Source organism: Cheilinus undulatus, linkage group 11, assembly GCF_018320785.1.
Source record: "Cheilinus undulatus linkage group 11, ASM1832078v1, whole genome shotgun sequence".
Lineage (NCBI taxonomy): Eukaryota > Metazoa > Chordata > Actinopteri > Labriformes > Labridae > Cheilinus > Cheilinus undulatus.
In genome coordinates this window covers 35,303,798-35,323,503 of record NC_054875.1, presented here as the reverse complement: position 1 = coordinate 35,323,503, position 19,706 = coordinate 35,303,798, and the positions used below count along the sequence as shown (strand labels likewise).

General features: G+C 37.9%; 2 protein-coding genes across 3 annotated transcripts in view; one reads left to right on the top strand and one right to left on the bottom strand.

The window, feature by feature from the left end:
* scube3 (signal peptide, CUB domain, EGF-like 3) overlaps positions 1–10,338 on the top strand; it is a 140,484-nt gene extending 130,146 nt beyond the window's left edge. For both annotated transcript variants that reach the window (XM_041799016.1, XM_041799015.1), the window contains 8 exons: positions 33–236; positions 540–701; positions 2,512–2,679; positions 2,780–2,941; positions 3,028–3,225; positions 3,314–3,466; positions 5,842–5,921; positions 6,552–10,338. In XM_041799016.1, coding sequence (XP_041654950.1) covers positions 33–236; positions 540–701; positions 2,512–2,679; positions 2,780–2,941; positions 3,028–3,225; positions 3,314–3,466; positions 5,842–5,921; positions 6,552–6,704 — 1,280 coding nt within the window. In that variant the 3' untranslated portion in view covers positions 6,705–10,338. The remainder of the gene's footprint in view (positions 1–32; positions 237–539; positions 702–2,511; positions 2,680–2,779; positions 2,942–3,027; positions 3,226–3,313; positions 3,467–5,841; positions 5,922–6,551) is intronic.
* Positions 10,339–10,515: 177 nt separating this feature from the next.
* On the bottom strand, positions 10,516–19,417 carry si:ch73-217n20.1 (complement receptor type 1). The gene is made up of 11 exons (XM_041799017.1): positions 19,271–19,417; positions 18,981–19,178; positions 17,616–17,715; positions 17,463–17,536; positions 15,675–15,884; positions 15,347–15,538; positions 14,869–14,965; positions 14,682–14,755; positions 12,637–12,816; positions 10,844–11,029; positions 10,516–10,759 (listed from the first exon to the last, which is right to left on the bottom strand). The coding sequence occupies exons 1-11, from the start codon at positions 19,323–19,325 to the stop codon at positions 10,734–10,736; spliced, it is 1,392 nt and encodes a 463-aa protein (XP_041654951.1). The 5' UTR covers positions 19,326–19,417; the 3' UTR covers positions 10,516–10,733.
* Between the last annotated feature and the right edge of the window lie 289 nt (positions 19,418–19,706).

The following is a 19,706-nucleotide window of genomic DNA, read 5'->3' as shown; positions in this document are numbered from 1 at the left end:
TAAATGCAGCACACTTTTTTACTCATAACCAGGCAGTTGTAATCTCAGTTGCCTGCGACAGCGCATGGAGAAGCAGGTGAAGACGTACATCAAGGCTCTTAAAAAGTCAATAAACCAGGAGCGCTTCCTGATCCGGGTCGCTGGGTTAGAGTATGAGGTGGCCCAAAAACTTCCACAGGCTGCTCCCACCCCAGAGAACTGTGGCCCAGGCTGGGAGAGGGATGGTGGCCGATGTGGTAAGACTTGAGAGCATTTGTACAAAGTTTTGTATGTTTGAATGTATTTAATGGTTACAAGCCTTCTGTTTTGGTGATCTGCAATACCTGTCATCATTAAGTGTTTCTCATTTTTACCATACCATTGCCATTTTTGCTACTAGTTATGTTTCTTATGAAAGCCATAGTTGTGATTTAATATAGTCCAGCACATTTAACATGCTGGACCTTTTAGCCCATGAAATCTAAAATAAGGTGGCACAAGGGTTCATCAGAGTCTAATAGTTTTGTCTCTGATCAAAGCTGTGTTGGATATTTTCTCAGTCAGATGCTCGCCGGGGTCTTACTACCATGGCGAGCAGGAGCGCTGTGTTCAGTGTCCACCTGGCACTTTCCAGGAGAAGGAAGGGCAGCTGGCCTGTGATCTCTGCCCAGGTACTGATGGCCACGGGCCTGTGGGAGCACGGAACATCTCCTCCTGTGCAGGTAGGGTAAAGTCCCCAGATGGTAATGTACAAACCGTATATTTCTGAATAGGATACATGAAATACAGTATATGACAAGTAAAAAGATGCAATTTCAACACTAAGTTTCATACAATGCAATGTATGACATGGTACATATAATTCAATTAATATTTGGTAATACAATCATAGAGTAGGATTTGAAACATCCAATATAATGCAAAGATTAGAATATAATATATACAAAATCCTTAATAACTCATACAGTATAAGTCATTGAGGATAATATATGTCACGCCAACGTTTTGTCACATAACATGGCATTACATTACGTTGTGCTGCCTTACACTTGGTCCTATAACCCTGTGTTGCATTACATTGTGTAACGTTACATTGTGCAGCGTTACATTGTGCAGTGTTACATTGTGCATTTTTACATTGTGTAATGTTACATTGTGCATTGTTACATTGTGCAGTGTTACATTGTGCATTTTTACATTGTGTAATGTTACATTGTGCATTGTTACATTGTGCAGTGTTACATTGTGCATTTTTACATTGTGTAATGTTACATTGTGCAATGTTACATTGTATAACATTACACTGTGAAAAGTGTAACATTAGTTGTGCATTGTTACACTGTGTAACATTACATTGTGTAACGTTACTGTGTAACATAACATTGTGTAACGTGACATTGTGCCTCATTACAGTGTGTAATGTTACACTGAGTAACGTTACACTGGGTAACATTACAATGTGCATTGTTACACTGTGTAACATTACAATGTGCATTGTTACACTGTGTAACATGACAATATGCGTTGTTACACTGTGTAGCATTACATTGTGTTATGTTACAGTGTGTAACTTTTTACTGTGCAACGTTAAACTGTGTAACATTTGATACTGTAGGATAAGAAAGGATATGTTATGTTTCGCTATGTTACTTTACGCTGTTACATCACACTACACTGTTACCTTACACTACATTACTTAGCATTACATTACCCTACATCACGTTACACTATGTAACTTTACGCTACATAACTTTATGCAACATAACTTCACATTAAGCTATGCTATGTTTGTTTCAGTATGCGACGCTACGCTGGTATGTTACATTAAGATATGTTTGATACAGTGAGATAGGAAAGGTTATGTTATGTCGTGTCACATTATCTTGCATTACACTCCACCACACGCTATATGCTTATGTTAAGTTACATTACGTGACATTACTTAACATAACATACATTATGGTATGGTACTGATTGTACTGTAACACAATGTATCATATTGTCATGTTAAGCTATGTTACACTGTGTTACATTACTCTATGTAACAACATGTTGTGTTATAGTACACTTGGCTAAGCTACGTTAAGCTATGTCACTCGACATTATGCTCTATGCTACGCTACGCTAATATTTAGGTTACATTAAGATTTGATTGATAAGATTTGATAGGAAAGGTTACACTGGATTTCTATACAATATGTCATGTGACTTTATTTTTTTCTGTGTTACATATCTTAACAGCGTATGTTATGGTATGGTATTGATCATATATCGTACCATATCTTGCTGTCAATTGATGTCACATCATGTCATGTCATTTCCCATCATATCAAGATATAATACAATATGTTACAGTGCAATCCACACTGTATTATTTATCATGTCTTGCCATGTCATTTCATATCATATCTTATCGTCCTGAAGAGTAAGATACATGTTTTTGATTGAAATGAAATGTATTTATTTTTCTGGACTCATAGTCGTAGTTGTACTGTTAGTAAGCCTTCTCCATGCTCCATAAATCAATTCCAGGTCAGTGTTCAACAGGATACTTCTCCAGTGATGGCTTCAAACCCTGCCAGCCGTGCCCCCAGGGCACCTACCAGCCAGATTTGGGACGGACCCTGTGCTTCCCCTGTGGTGGAGGTCTGAGCACCAAGAGGGAAGGTGCCAGCTCCTTCCATGACTGTGAGGTCAAAGGTCAGCTTGTGCTCAAATTATACAGTCACAGACCAAAATATTATTAGTTTACAGGCCTAGCATTCCTGACTAAACTTGTGTCTTGATTTCTACTGTACAGTCCAGTGTTCTCCAGGTCATTACTACAACACCACAGTACACCGGTGTATTCGCTGCCCTGTGGGGACTTATCAAACAGAGTTCAGGCAGAACTACTGTATCTCCTGTCCTGGAAACACAACCACTGACTTTGACGGTGCCACGAGTGTCTCACAGTGCAAGAGTGAGTATGGAAATTACTGTTTAGTGTTTGCTGAATTCATCTAACCATGATCTGCAAGTTAATAATTTTTGTTTGTGTGTGTCTAGACAGGCAATGTGGTGGTGAGATGGGCGAATTCATGGGCTACATTGAGTCACCTAACTATCCCGGTAATTATCCTGCAAATGTGGAGTGCATCTGGAACATCAATCCACCCAGCAAGCGCAAAATCCTGATCGTGGTGCCAGAGATTTTCCTGCCCTCAGAGGACGAGTGTGGAGATGTGCTAGTCATGAGGAAGAACTGTGAGTATATTTGTCAGTAAAAGGACCACACAAGACGCGGCTCTCTGTACCTGATTAGTCACTATTGTCCTCTCTGTGCCCTTATTAGGGTCAGCCACATCCATCACCACCTACGAGACTTGTCAGACGTACGAGCGGCCCATCGCCTTCACAGCTCGCTCAAGACGACTCTGGATTAACTTCAAGTCCAATGAGGCCAACAGCGCCCGAGGCTTTCAGATCCCCTACGTTACCTATGATGGTATGATGCTCATTTTCCACAGCTGGCTTATATGAGAACTATTATTCCTCTGTTGTTTTTAGCTTCCACTAAGTATAAAAAGTATAAAATATAGTGCTGCTCAAAAGGGATCCATCTTAGAGATTTCCTCCTTAGCCCCTTACAACATTCAAGACGTTAAGTGTCACTCCGGTTATGAATGACATGTATGTGAAATTTTAATGGGCATTATGGAGATGATTTAAAATAAATTAAATACAGTAAGAAGAAGATGGGAAGAGGGGTAGGAGGTAGAACAGGAGGAAAATAAATGAACAAAGAAACGCAAACATGCAAATAGCCAGTAAATGGGGTGGAAAGAAGTTTTTATTTGTAATTCTGACAGGCAAGACCAAGTCTGTTCTGCATACAGATACTGACATTTAAATATCTTAATATTTTTTTGTACAAAAAGTATAACATATATTTTGTCAATCTTGATAAAAGCAGATTAACAGATCATTGCTTTACTCAGAAATGTCTTTGAATAAAGCCAAATGTGTCTGCAAAATCAAAATGCATGTATAAAATTAACTCTTAGGAACTAAAATGACTGAAATGGGGTGTTATTTTACAAGTGGAGTGAAAAATAAAACTCAGTGGAAGCAAATATTCAGAACCCTTTCAGACAATGCAGAATTAAAATATTAAATGAGTTAGGTTAAAATGAAGAAAAGTGCTGAAATCTACCCTGGTATTTAGTCTCAACTACAAAGTCCTGAAGCTGAGCAGCTGCTAATGATAGTTAAGGAAAAAAAGTAGATGAAATTAACGGCATATTTCAGTCATTAATCAGATGTTACGGTGCCATCTAGTGGACACATGATATAATTACAAAAGTTTTAAATCTCTTCAGAGTCTTTGCTTCTAACATGTTTTTAATCAACATGTACCGCTGCCTTAGCCTCCTGAGACCTGAGCTTTTGTTTGGAATAAATTTTAGTTAGTTATGCTAATTTGGAGTAGTCCGGTAAAGAGTAAGTCAGTTAAAAAAAAAAACATCAGCCTTGTCTTTCAACTAAATTAGTTGTTTTTTTACCAAAATGATATCTTCAATCTCCCGATGGTCATGTTTCTGCAGAAAAGATAGCACTGGGGAGGCTTTTGAGTAATGTTGTCAGAAATTCACTAAAAAAAAGAAAAAAGATAAATAAATAAATAAAAAATAAACCATACATTTCTGTGAAAATTATAAAACTTTGAAATATTCCCTAAATCTTTCAGTAAAACTATCAAAATCCCTACTATTCCATTCCAATAATGATACCCCCAAAAAATTCAAATTCCCCAAAATTCTAAAGCATTTTCCCTCTAGAATTTCTCATCAAACTCCAAATAATTTACAGCAACAAAAACACCTCCCAAAATGAAAATGACTGCAGTGGTCATCAGCTACATTTGTACAAGGGCCAACTTTTTCCTTGGGAGTCACTAAAGGGGCTGAACTTCGTAAAAACTAAAATCTAATACATATTTACATATTTCTGGGCTGGCATGTTGTCCATTATAGTTGGGACTCCCTGGCAGGACTTTTTCTCAAAGCGCCTGAAAGGAAAGTTGATGTGGAAAATGGCAGCTTTAATCAAGAACAGTCTAGTGAGTATGTGTTTATTATGCATCATATTTATTCATAGCGATTTCTGTAAAATGGATCAAACATTAAGCCATTTTTTTTTTAGTCTATAGGGATATTTTCAAACCGCATACCCTAAACAACACAACATATTTTCCTCTGCACTTTTTCTCATTTTGATCATCTTTAAGGGGCCAGATGGGAAGTTTTGAGGGGCCTGAAGTGGCCCCTGGGCCACCAGTTGATGATCACTGCTATACATTAAAAAAAAATCCCTGAAATTTCCATTAAAAAATCTTGAAAATTCCTAAGAACACCTCCACCACCAACACAACGTTCACACTTGAATTTCCAAAAATATACCTATAAATTCCCCAATTTTCCATGGAAATATCTAAAAATCTCAAAGTCCTAAAAGAATTCAAATAAACATCCCCAAAATTACAAATAAATTTTCCAAATTCCCATGAAAATGCCAAAAACATTTAAAGTAAAATTCTCCCATAACTTCCAAAAGAAACTTTTAAAAATATAGAAACATGCCCCTAAAATGTCCATGAAAATATTTGAAAGTTTCCAAGCAGATTTCCCAAATTGTCCAAACTGGTTCCCTAAAATTTCCTTGAAAAGTCATGAAATATGTAGCAAATTCTCCCACCATTTCAAGCAAATTACTTAAATGTTAAATTCTTCTGATATCATAAACTATTGTAAATCCATTTTCTTTATTGTCATGGTCCTTGTTGATTAAACAGCCGTTGTATTTTCTCTTTTCCACTTTCAGAGGACTATGAACAGCTGGTAGAGGACATAGTGAGAGATGGGAGACTGTATGCTTCTGAAAACCATCAAGAAATCCTCAAGGTTAGCCTTTGCATCTTTCTTTGTTGGTTTCTGCATGTATAGTGCTGGCATAAAGGATAAGCTGTGAGTGCTGATTTACATGGGCAGTAAGCTAATCTGTGAGGGCCTGTGTCCACAGTTGGCATTGTTTGCTCTGGCAGCACAAAAATCCTCAGTTTCCTCAGCGCTTCTTACCAACATTTATTGTCGTTAGGTTATTAAAGCTGACGTAAGCCTCCCTCTGTAGTATCAGTACAGGCTGGTTTATATACTGTAGCTCTGAGCATGTAATTTTTTCTAGTACACAAAGAAATATCCCAATTAAAAAAGACAAAGGAATTCCATTGATTTTAATTGGTCCATGATGGGGAAGTGACAGTGAAAAACTGAACTTTTTCAGAGCAAAGCGCTTTAAAATTCAGCTGATGCAAGGGAAATTTTAGAACTGAGGATGCTAAGCACGAAAAACGCTGGACTAAACTGGTTTTGTTTTGGGAATGAGTGCTGCCAGTGCAAAAACAGCGTCTGGGAACACAGACCCTAAAGGTGTTGTTCTGTTAAAATCACTGTGTTAAAGCCTACAATCAAACTCAAACATATATCAAGTTAAAACAGTGTTTAAGTGTCCCTAACTGTGTGTTCCTCCTGCAGGATAAAAAACTGATTAAGACTCTTTTCGACGTGCTGGCTCACCCAAACAACTACTTTAAGTACACCACTCGGGAGTCCAACGAGATGCTCCCTCGCTCCTTCATCCGTCTCATAAGCAGCAAAGTCTCTGCCTTCCTGCGACCTTACAAGTAAAGCTCCAACTTCTTCTGCTGAAGCACCGGATTGTCACCCCCCCCCCTCCCCTGACATCCCCCTCTGACACCCCCATATACCCTCCAGACCACATCCCAAAACTCACAGGACTTCAAAAACAATAATACATGTTTACCCTCTTGTATTTTCCATAGGTTTTAACAGTATACACTATGCAGACCTGAAGTACTGAAAATCAAACGTGTTTTTTGTTAGTTTCCATTCTGCAGGTCTGCAGTCCAGAGCTCAAACATTTAGCGGGGATGTAGAGTTTGTGAGTGGGTTTGGTTTCTGTCGCCTTGTGTAATGAAACCACAAGAAAATAAAACCTGTTTCAGGCGGTAGGAGGGATGCTTTGTGTGTGCAGTTTGAGCCTGATAGAGCTTGTTGTTGTATTTGCTTAAATGGGCAGTCTGACTCCTACCATTAAGTATGACTGTATGTGTTGTGTAAGTGTTGTGTAACCCTGGTTCCATCTTCAGCATCTGTGTGCTGTCCTCGAGGAGGAGCAGTTGTTAGATTCACATCTCAGCTGCGTTCCACGTCAGTCAAAGCCTTACTATATTTGAGCTCTTAGAGCGTTTCCAGGGGTTTTACTGTTAAAACAGTTCATCTACATGTGTTTTGTTCCGTCTGTCTAGACTGTACCAGCGTTTTCCAACATGCAGATTATTTCTGTTGCTTGCTCTTTTTTATTAAATCTAACATAAAGCAAATACAAAAAAGGACCATAGTGGACATTTGGGAGATTAATAACAAACTAATAATTGTGAGAGCCACAGAAATGAGATAATGTGATGTCTAGAGGAACACGTCTCTGAGAGAGAGAGAGATAGAGAGAGAAATGTCTGTAAGGGACATTATGTTTGCTGCTTCTTTTAAAAGGTCACTTTAATTCTTCAATCTCATTGTCTTTCTGATGTACTCTACACACTTATTGTCTTTAGGTTTAAAGCATTGGAAATACTTCAGTTCTTAAACACAGTAAGTTAATATTCTCATATTGCCTGTCCACGGACATCCAGTTTTATCCTTTTTTATTTCAATCTTGTAAATAATGAAAATAAATTAGACGAGGGTTGAATATTGATCCTAATTTTCTTAAGCAGGACCCCCCCTAAACAAACAAAAAATCCCTTTTTGCCCCATTTTACTCCCGAAGAAACCTCCACCCCCCTTCAAACACCCCAAACACTCTGATCTTGTTCTGTCCCAATGAAGACAGCTCTTCCAAAGACCGCCCACAGAGGGCGGGTTGCTTTGTCTTGTGCACTAAATAAGAACACGTCATCCTACCTTTGTCATACACAAAGTGCAATGTCTGAAAATAACACACCTTCATTTTGGTTACACCCTTTTGTGGCCCACAAGGAAGTTGTGAATTAAGTGAGTCATTGCATTAAGATTGAAAAGTCACAATGGGCAGAGAATCTAAAGAGGATTTAATGTGTTGAAAATATTCTCTGATTTAAAAACGCGATCAAAACAGGGTAAAAAGATAAAAGCAATATGCTTTATGTGGGGGTCTGACATATAGTTAAAGGAATAGTTCAACACTTTGGGAAACTTGTACATTTCCTTTCTTATTGCTATAAAGATCAAACTCAATCATGTCTTTGTGGTAAATAATGAAGCTATGACCATCAGTTAGCACAAAGACTAGAAACAGGTGGAAACATCTAGCATTGCTCTCTTATGAACCAGTGGTTCCCAACTGGGACCCAAAGTGGGTTGCAGGGATGCTTTTAGCAAGTTGTATGCCTGGGAAAAAAAGCAAATGTGATCTAAAGTCTATGTTGTACAGAAGCCCCAAGGGGACATATACCCATATATTTTATCATACTCATTTTTTCTGTGGTAACTGGTAAATCTTGGTTGTTTTCTTGAGATCTCAACCTATTTATCTGATTATCTTAGGATAACAAAGGCTTTTTTCTCAATGTTAATTGCAATGCAATGCAACATCATTTATCATTAAATACATTTGAGTGGTTGGTTTTAGAAATTTCAGTCATAACTTCTTGTTTATTTACTCTCATTAAGGAGGTGGTGGTGGATCCTGAGGCTAGTCCAGTGTCATAAAAGTCTGCCAACCTGTACATTTAAAGTTTCAAAATAAACAAGTTAAAGCTTGTTTTGTTTTAACAGCATGGAAAGTCAATAATGAATCAATGAATTGCAGCTTTACAAGAGGTTATGTGTTGCATACTTATTTAACTTCTCCTAATATAGCGAGGGGTCTGGCTGCAGACTGCAGATCTCAGACAGGCCCCTTGCAGACCAGTACTGAGACACCACCTCTGTCAGACAAATTTTCCAGTTTTTTTTTTTTTTTAAATTCAACTTTTTTTCTAGACGAAGTCTGGTAATTACATACATAAAATCCCCTCATTGCAAACATTGCAGACAAAGCAACGTTTTATAAATACAACAGGAAAAAGGTCAGAGGTCTAATACAGGACTAGATTATGTACAGATGCGTTTTAGGAATAGTCAAATGAAGCTCGTTAGCTTTCTCAGCTTTAGCTTAGTCTAACATAGCTATGCTAGCTACGTAATAAATGTTACTACACAAGCCAATGTAGCTACTTTAGCAGCTCAAGATTTAGCAAGCAGAGCTTAAGTTAACTTATCTACGTAGGTTTTTTAGCTTTAGCTACATTATCTATGCAGCGCTTGTAGCTAACATACTTCATTAGCTTTAGCCTTTGCTGCATTAGTGTTTTTAGAGGAGGACAAGCTTTTTCCTGTAAGCAGACTGTTTACTCGGCTTTTTAAAACATTTTGTTATCAGGTTTTGCAGGTCAGGATCTTGACTTTTAACATTTGGTATCCTAAATCTTACCTTAACCCTAACCGGAAGTTAAATCCAACTGTGTTTTGAAGTTCTAGCGTGTGTATCCATCCTGACTGAGGTGGCTTCTCACAGGAATGGTCTGCAGCCAGACTGTCTTGAATATAGCTGTGTTTAACTCAGTCTTTTGTTTTGGCAACCTCTTAGAGCTAGTGCAAGGATATCGATAAATATTTCCCAAGATGTGCGAGCTATTCCTTTAGTCATTCCCATCCCCTATTTGTACAAATATAATCCCATCCCCTAAACGTGTATGTCCAACCAAGCTTCTGGTGTCTTTATAATTAATATTTTAAATGCAAATGTGTTTGTCCCCACTCTTGTAAATACAAATAAGTGGTTTGGTACACTTATTACTGTGTACTGAACTACATTTTAAAAATCCAGACTTAAGGATGACATAAAAAAGGGATTGTGACCATGTTGTTGAAGTGGGTGATGCTGGGCCAAACCACAAAGATCTTCTACTAGACAAAGATTTGTCTTTATAATTCGGTCCACCTTTGGCCACAGATTAAGTTCATGTAATATCATCTTGAATAAAAAGAGCACCTAAAGTGCTCACTACACCCACCAGACCCCCTCCCTCCAGAATCAGCTTCTTTCCTGCAACCTGTTTTGATTTTTTATTATTTTGAATTGTTGCCTTTTAACGAGAGTTTGCTATGATGTATCATAGAGTTGATAATGATATTTGCACTTGAATTGTTATTGCTCATGTAAAAAAAAATGTCTGGATTTTTGTATTGTCTTTTTAAATGAATGGAATTGGTGTTCTTATTTTCTTGTAGCTTGTCTGTTTCATGAAATGCTCACTCACCGTTTAGTCTATAGAGATGATACACATAACATTATCGACTGTAAGAAAAAAGAAAACTATGTACAGAGGTGAATGAAACAGGTTTGTACTTGTTACTGCCCAAAACACTTATCGAAATAAACATACTGTACTTCAGCTTCATTTCAGGCAGAGTTTAATGTCTGTATAATGACTTTATAAAGGTTTTATAAGCAAATAAGAAAAATATACAACATTTAGAGCATCATACAAAGAATTAGCCTTTCTAAAGGCAGACATTATGAAGCTTTGCTTGAGATATGTCTTCCATCCTCACTGACTGATACAGCTCAACCAGGTGGACTTTAATATCATAGTTTACCTTTCAGCTACTGCATTAGCCCCTGTGGTGGATACGACGTGCTGGAATTAAAGATGGAAAATGTTACTTCAGAGTGTAGCACTGAAAATATCTTATAATTTGTTCAATTAATGCTGGATACTCACATCTGCCAGTGCATTGAGGAAGGAAAGGTGACCACTGACCATTAGTACCACACGTGAGAACGTCTGGGCCGGACATTATGTAACCACGCTTACACTGGATCATTACAGTGTCCCTGGGCTGATGCGCCTTCTTTTGTGCATGTGTCCAATAGGCGTTTCGCACATTTGGGGGTGGACATGTTATCTCTGTGAGGAAAAAGAAACTCAGTATTCTTGTATTCCAGCTAAAGTTATTATAGTTAACTTAAACTAAAACTTAAAGGTTAAAATCATTTCAGTTAACTGAAACAAAAATAAAACAAAGCTTTTAGAATAAACAAAATCTAGCTACAACTGCATTGTGTTTACAAAAGGAATGAAATAAAACTAGTACGATCAAGTATGACCCCTGGAGATGGGCCAAAATGCCTTGATTTTGGTAAATTCATCAAAAATGGCAGATTTCCTGCCAGAAATAAAAACATGCTCCCATACTACAACTAGTAAAGTAGAACTTCCCAGCCCGCATCTTCACACCAAATTTCATAAATCTAGGTAAAACTGCCTTTTGACAGTATTCTGTAAAAGCCTATTTCAACCTTGCATTTTTTCAGAGTTCTAGGTGTGTGCAAATTTTCACACAAATTAGAGAAGGCAAGAGTCAGAGAAAAAAAAACAGCTACAATTTAAACAGGGCTTACAGGCCCTTGTTGGGGACAAAATATCCTTAGTTGTCAGTGTATTTCCTTGTAGTTCAATATCCTGGTTGAAACCAACCTTGGAAATTTGGAGAAACTCTTGTTCTTTTGTTTTTGGCGAAAGATGGAAAAAAACAGAAAATCCAAAAATTTAAAATATTGGGGAAAAAACAAATTTCAAAAAATGGGTCCAATACACAGATTTACCAGTTTCTCTCTTATCATTTGCATATCTATTTTGTACACACAATGATAAATACATCTTTCTATAATTACTATAATTACTTAATATTATAATTACTACTAACTATTAATTATTATTACTATTACTGTATTAAAAATGCTAATGCTGTATTGGACCCATTTTTAAAAATTTTTTCACTGTTTTCAATTTTTGTGACTAAAACAAGAAAATCAGGCAAACAGCTTATTTTCTGTTTTTCTATTTGAGAGTTGCTGCATAAATTATCCAACCTGTCACAGATTTTAAAACATGTTTTTTGACAAATTTGTCCTTTATTCAACCATGCAAAGGTTTGCTGAGCTTCCTAAAGGGACTCTGTAAATTCATAGGCATTTTGCTGCAGTATGAGTGTCAGATTCACTAGAATTTAATATTTTGTGCGCAATTCTGCAGTCGCATGCCAAATTTCAGGCCTTGTTTAACAACCCTGGACTTGAGACAAGCAAGACAATAGTTCAAACACACCTTAAATAGATAGACCAGTGCAGTGGAGAGCTACTCTGATTAATACTGTTTAAAAGCATCCCAGCACACAGCTGATTAAACATCTGACAGCAGCTCTGACACCGGGATGAGTAGGCAGGTAAGTCTTGTCCATGATATGTCTTCTCTTTCTGGCCTACTTTATATTAGTTAAAAAAAACTAAGACTTATACAAAAACTAATAACTTAACTGAGCAAAGCATTTTCTAAACTAACAAAATGACAGCAAGAACTAATTCAAACTGAACTGAAAATCAAAACAAAAAGTGAAACAAAATAAGAATAGAAATGAATGAAAAAATAAAACTATGATAACCTTGGTTCTGGCCATGTTTAAAGTGCATCTTAAGTTTAACATCCTATCCTGTGTCACTGAGAGCATGTAGGACCTTTGCATGTAGGAGGAGGATGACTCCACGTCCCATCCTTGGTGCACCAGATCTCCCTTTTTCCAGTGAGGACTCCCACCCGACACTGGTATTGAATCACTCTCCTGTATGTGTACGGTGGATCCTCAGAGCCAATCATGTCTGCGTTTATCACCGGTGGAGGAGCTTCACATGTCACAGCTGGAAGAGGAACAACAGAGTTGACTTAGTAAAGAAACATTAAATCTCCAATTAAGAGTTTTATATTGATTATGAAAAATCTTAATGTTGTTTCTACAATCAAAGAAGACCATCAGTGATCATCACACAGATTATTTCTTTAACCCTCTGGTATTGTTACAGACATTTTAACAAAAGAATAATTTTCACCTTTATTTGGCAGTCGTACTCTCTGTAATACTGCATATGACATTTTTTGAAAATCCAATCTAAATTTTTTCAACCGGTCGATAATACACTGTATACACATTTACCACCCATAAAGGCCATTGAGGACTGAAATGCAGACTTCCAAAACATTTATAAAATTCTATACACACAGTACTATGCAGAACTTTAGGCGTGTTTAGCCAAAATCAAGGCTGAACAAAGGCATGTAGTGGCGAGTAAGCCCTCTTGAGGGCTCCATCGGGGAGGAGGGAGGGTTGACACAACCCTGGTTGTACTTTGTATGTCCTTGCACATTACCACGCAGAAAATAATCTATTGAAAAAATAAAAAAACTCCACACCTTTAGGGCAGCATAAGGGGTGGATGGAGCAAGTAAGCATGGCCAAGGGTGCCGTGCCAGCAGGTAGTAGGGTTGCTACGAGCCCCTGGTCATGTTGTTCATGTCCCAAGGGCCCAAAAAGCACTGAGGTATCACCAGCGGTGAAAAGGCTCAGACAAAAGAAATGCCGTTGAGCTTGACATTTGCTGCTGAACGACACATGTGTCAACATATGTCGAGCTTGTCTCTCGCCCCCTTCCCTCTTCTAAACCCCCAGGCTGTGGCCCAGGTGATGAAGTCATGTGAATATGTTTTAGACATGTCGGGTGCTAAGGAGTTAAGAGTGTTAGAATATTTTACCAAATTTTGGGTTAAATAGTTTGATCAACTACAGTACTGATGTTAAGTATTACTATTTTCCTCCTAAATAAAACCATGACATTACAATATTGCAAATATGTTCTGTTACAGCTGTGAGGTGAAAAATGTTGGTTATAACAGGACTAAATGTGTAATCCAGTGTGTTCCTAGGGTGGTAAATATTAAGTCAGACACGCCACAAAAGTAATAATCTGTCAAAATCAATGTTGTTGCTCATCTTTGACATAGCCATGACTGTGATTTTTTTTAAAAATCCCCCAGCCCTTCAATATTTATCAAATAAAAAACTTTTTTATATAGAAAATGGTGATATAATCTAGCAGATTTGGAGAGGGCTGAAGTTGAGTTAAAGATTTAACCCCTAAAATTTGGGAAACATATTTTAAAAAGATTTTTAATGGTGTGGAAGTGAAATGTTTGTCCTTAGTTACCTTAAAAGTAGCAAATTAAAGCAATACCATAGCATCTATCCATGGTGTCGGATGAGGCTTTCCAACAGCAAGCGTTTTCATTTACATTTTCTAAAACCACCCATCAGAGTAAGTGATATATTTGAGTGTTGAAAAGCAGCAGGATGGGATATTATCTCGGAAAGCCTAACCCTTCATGTACAGAGCAAAATCAGCACAGAAATAAGACACTTCATCTGCAGAGGGCGCCAAAAATGGAGTGACGCCTGAAAGCTAGTGCTGCACTTTTGCTTTTAATCTCACAACCAACCAGGCATCCATCTGTACTCTGGCGTGGGTTGAGCCTGTTACCACTCTTCAAATTCTGCACTTAAAATAAACCTAGGAGAAGTGATAAGGTTGAAGCCAAATACAAACTATGCTCTGCCACTGCAATAAGAGTTTTAAATCACTACAAACACAGGTGACTTAAGGAGAAAGTTCCTCACAGCAGCCTCCAAATCAAAGCCTACAAAATAAATGCTTTGACACTACATTCACTTCACCTTCACAGACAGGAACACGTCCATCCCAGCCTGTACTCATGCAGATCCTGTGTGCTTGTCCCACAAGATGAAACCTGAGGAGCACAGTCACACTTTTAGTGATGGAGAACGCTAAATTTGTAAAGCTTGTGTATGAAAAACTACACCAGACAGCAGTGCAGTGTGAACAGTTTTAAGATGACGTTACCCTTCATCACACACAGCTGTAGCAGTGTCTCCAAACAGAACTCCCTTGTAGATAAACTGTCCATTGGCAATCTCTCCAGCAGAGCCACAGGACCATCCTTTGGAAATGAGGAGGAAAAAAGTTACTATGAGGTTGTCAAATATTGTGTACTGCATTAAAATATCCAACAGAGTTTCCGAACAAAAGATAAACTACACAGAAGAAATATGAACTGGATCTACGTGGAGATCAGTAACGGCTGCACAGACCACTGAGGGATGGGTGGGAGAGGAGGAGTTTTGATGTTCCTTTATCAATGAGGACAGCAGAAATGCTCTTTGATTTTGGTATGTTAACACTCCTATCTCATGTGCATCTATATGGTGGTAAACATTTTTAAAAACTGGTTTTAAAACTTAAATATGACCAGCATTGCATGAAGAAGACTGAATATGAAAGCTTGCACAAAGACGGGACAGTAAAGGTTTAAAGTTCTTACGTTCACACTTGAGCCTAAGAGGCGACCACTTCCCCTCGCTGCACCTGCGATATCTACTGCCACCTGCTGCAACATATCCGATATCACACATGTAATACACTTTATCACCAGAAGAGAAGGAAGTCATCATGATGTATTTATCAGCCAGGTTGGCGTTGGAGTTCTCGCTGACTTGTGGAACACCACATCCTCCTGGACAGATGGAAAAAAAAAAAAGGTAAAAAATAAAAAAATAAAAAAAGAGTCATTAAGAAACAAAGCTTGAAATTTAGAAGAAAAAAATCATGCAGCTAACCATGAAACCACAAATCTAGCTGCAGTTCCTCACCTTCTTTTTCAGGAGTTTTTTTGGGCAGACATCGGGGCAGCTCAGGCTGCCACTGACCACCAGGACCACAGGTGATCCTCTGAGCTCCCTCTAGCTGGAAACCCAGACTGCAGCTGAAGTTGACGTTTTCTCCCAGCTGGTACACAGAAACATCTCTACCGCTGCTCACTGAGTTAGCCACTGTGGGAGAGGAGCAGGTGGCCTGTCCCTCTGACGATAATGAAATAATTGATCTGTTAATGAATATTTATCTAGTGGATACCGTGAAAGAACACTTGAGTCTGATTCCTGATGTTCACCCATTTTCTGATTGCAATTTATGTTGGGCTTCATGAGGCTGTGTTACATTTTAGGATGCATGAACGAGATAATGTTTCCTTTAAGTTAAGCATTATTGTCCTGAAACAGCATTTACAGTACTACATGTTTATGAAACATGAAACTCTGATACAAACAAAGTGACAAAAGAAATATTTAGTTGTCTCTGCTTCACTGTCTCATGTGAAACAGCTTAGCTGGACTGAACTTCAGTCATGGTTTGGCCAAAGTTGATTACATGGTTCACCACAGTTGCTCACACTACATTGGAATTGTTGGCTCGTCTTTGCCTCTCTTTTTCTTCTCCTCGCCCTCGATGGCCTCTGCAGCCTTCCTGGCCTCCTCCTACTCTCACCCTCCTTCTGTCTTTGTTATTGCTGCTCTGTCTTCCTGCCTACAGGCCTGTTTCAGACTGAACACATGAGATGCACGCCTTTGCCGTGACACGGCTTAATTTTCAGCTCATTTTTGTGCTAACAAGTCAGGGTTTTCAGACTGACTGCATGAGTGCTGCATCCCTCCCTAATATGCACAACTCGTGCAGAAAATCTACAGAATAAGGTCTCACCTACTTTTTCTTCATGTTCATGAGTCATTTTCTTAATACATGGGCTTCAAGTTGGCAGGATTGTGTCCTAGTGACATTTTTGTGTAAATAAAGTTAGGAAGATTTGAACAAAAAAGCAAAAATGACTAATATATACTAAAATATTTAACAGTTAACAAAACCTATTAAAAAATGAGTTTAATGAACTAAATACTGTTAATTCTCTAGCCTTTATCAGCTTTCAACAACCATGATCCAAAAAATTTGCACGGCCATTTTCTTACCTTAAGTTTGAGTCAAAAAAGCGCTTAAAATGTTATCAAACAGTGGGAGAAAACTACAGAAGCCATATGAAAATGTATCCAGAGTTTTAATTTGATCTGCTTATCCCATAGGTTTCAGTTTTCTTGAGATCTGATTTTATAAGTTTGGGAAAATAACATATTTTTTGCAGTTTTGATTAAATTTAGATGTTTTTTTCTAGATCTAGAGAAATTATAGGAACATCAGCAAAGTTATCTTGATTTAATGGTATAGATGATTTAAAATCTTGAGAAAACAACCAGACTTTACATTTTATCTGTAGAAAACAGAGTGAGCTAATGATGCATGTGCAAGTAGGGCCCTTGTAGAAAATGCAAAAGAAACACCAGTCATGTTTTGACCATTAGGGCCTCCATACAGTCAGAAATAATCCCAAAAAACCGGATCCACTTACTTTTTAATCTGAGGATCTGATTATTTCACAACATGGAAAACGTGTTTAAATAAAAGGATTAAACTACGTCACACTCAGACATTATCTAGACATTCATAACGCAACACCACCCACCTACAGTCACCTCTGAATGCAGCCACCAAGGTGTGTGCAGATTATACAGATTATGAGCAGGTTTCAGAACATAAGAACATTGATCGCCCACCTTCACATGTCGGGACTTCTCCGGTCCAGCCTGACTTCTTGCATATCAGGTAGTTGAGCCCTTTCAAGGTGTAACTGTCGACAGGAAGAAAAAGTGTAGTCAGTTCAAAAGTCTCTCCAAGTTTGACATCATTTCATTCTGGTTTAAACTTACCCCTCATTACACTCTGCATAAACTCTCTCACCGATGTAAGAATTCCCCTCATAAATAAACTGTCCATTTGGTAGTTCCCCGGCATTACCGCAGGATCTCTCTGTAAGAAATCAGAGAGTAAAAGGTTAATCAGAGCAAAAATAAAGGATGAAATTATACCTACCTACAGTCATGAATGAAAGTATGGCACCCCTGGAATTTTTCCAGAAAATACACCATTTCTCACAGAAATAAAATAATGAAATAATTTTACACAAAACTCAAAAATAGGCCAGACAAAATTACTGGCACCCTTTTAAAACTGTGGGTTAATCATTTTATTTCAAGCATGTGATGCTCATTTAAACTCACCTGTGGCAGTAACAGGTGCTGGCAATCTAGAAATCACACCTGAAGCCAGTTAGAATGTATAAAAGTTGACTCAACCTTTGTGTTGTGTGCCTGTGTGTGTCACACCAAGCATGGAGAAGAGATAGGAGGGCTGTGAATTGTCTGAGGACTTAAGAAGCAAAATTGTGGAAAAATATGAACAATCTCAAGGTTACAAGACCGTCTCCAGAGATCTTGAAATTCCTTTGTCCACTCTGCGTAATTTAATCAAGAAGTAAATATATAATGTGTGTATGTAAAACATGCTGCAAAAAAAGTTAATGATCCATACATAATAAGACTGAACTCAATGCAGTACAACTGGTGTAAGATTATGACGAGTATCAGTAGACTCTATAGTCAAGCTTTCTGTAACGTATGTAGGTTGACTCACAGTAGCATCTCTGCATCTACTTCTGTTTTAATGTCTAGGTTTTTTCCAATTTCTGGTTCTTATCTGCAAATTTTTTATCATCCTTAATCCTTTTATTTTTACTTGCCAGACAGGCCACCTGATGAACTTGTCATTTTTATGATAAGTCACAAAAGAGGTTAACAAAAGAAGAAGAAGAAGGGAACACAAAAATATCTCAGAAATAGAGGACTTTTTGGGGTCTTTTCCTCACATGAAAACAGACGTGTTTATACTTTTAGGCCTATCTGTTTGCACAAGCCCTTTTTATTATTTATGAATGTGTAGAAAAATTAATACAGCCCCCTGTTATATGGTGTTTTATTGTGTATGTTAACACAGATTAAATTTTATAATAAATAGCTTCCAAAATAAGCCCGTTTCTTTTTTTTTCTATGCAACGAAATCCTACTCGGTATTTTTTGCAGTCTTACTGCCACAGGATGGCACTGTTTCTTTAAGCTGTCTAAAATTAAACCCTTAAGATAACATCATGGACTCCATCCTTTGTTAAACATATCTAAATTTAGCGGCCTTCCTTCTAACTGTCGAGTGTGGCACATTAAACCGTGTTTAGTACTTACTTTCGCATTTCAGGGTGAGTTTGGTCCACGCTCCGTCCACACACTGAACTTTCGGGACTCCTCTGTAAGGAATGAAGTCCTCTTCACAGCGATAATAAACTTTCTCATTGTGGCTGAACTTCTGTCTGCTGATGTACTTCTGCTCCAGTATGGTGTGCGGGTACTCCAAAGGTGCAGAACATTGCTTTGGTACCTGAGCTAATTGTTGAAAAATATCAAATACCGTTAGGAAGAAAAACAAAACAACCACGATGTCCTACATCACGATATTTCATCTTTAACTGATTTACCTGAGGTGAGTAAAACAAAGAATAAAAGCAGAACGGTCCCAATGACGTTCCTCATGTTGCTCGTTGTGTCCTCGTGCGTGAACTAATCCTCACTAACAGATTAGCAGCGGGACCAGGAGGATCACATGAAGCAATTTATAGAGGAGGAGACTGACTTGGGACCAGCTTATGTTGACACCCTTCCACTGAACAGGCACGAACAAACCACACTCAAACATTACACACAAACAGACACGTTCTCAGTGTTTGTGTGAATAAACAGTACATTGCATGTTTGATCTGCTGAATGATAATGATTTGCTGACTTATGTAGCTTTTATTTGTTATGGTCTCTTCTTTGTTGTTTATGAATGTCTGTATTTATGTATGTGTATATGGATGAAGGCCTGATTACTGCCAGACCTGTTGAATTTAGAAATCACTAAAACAGAATAAA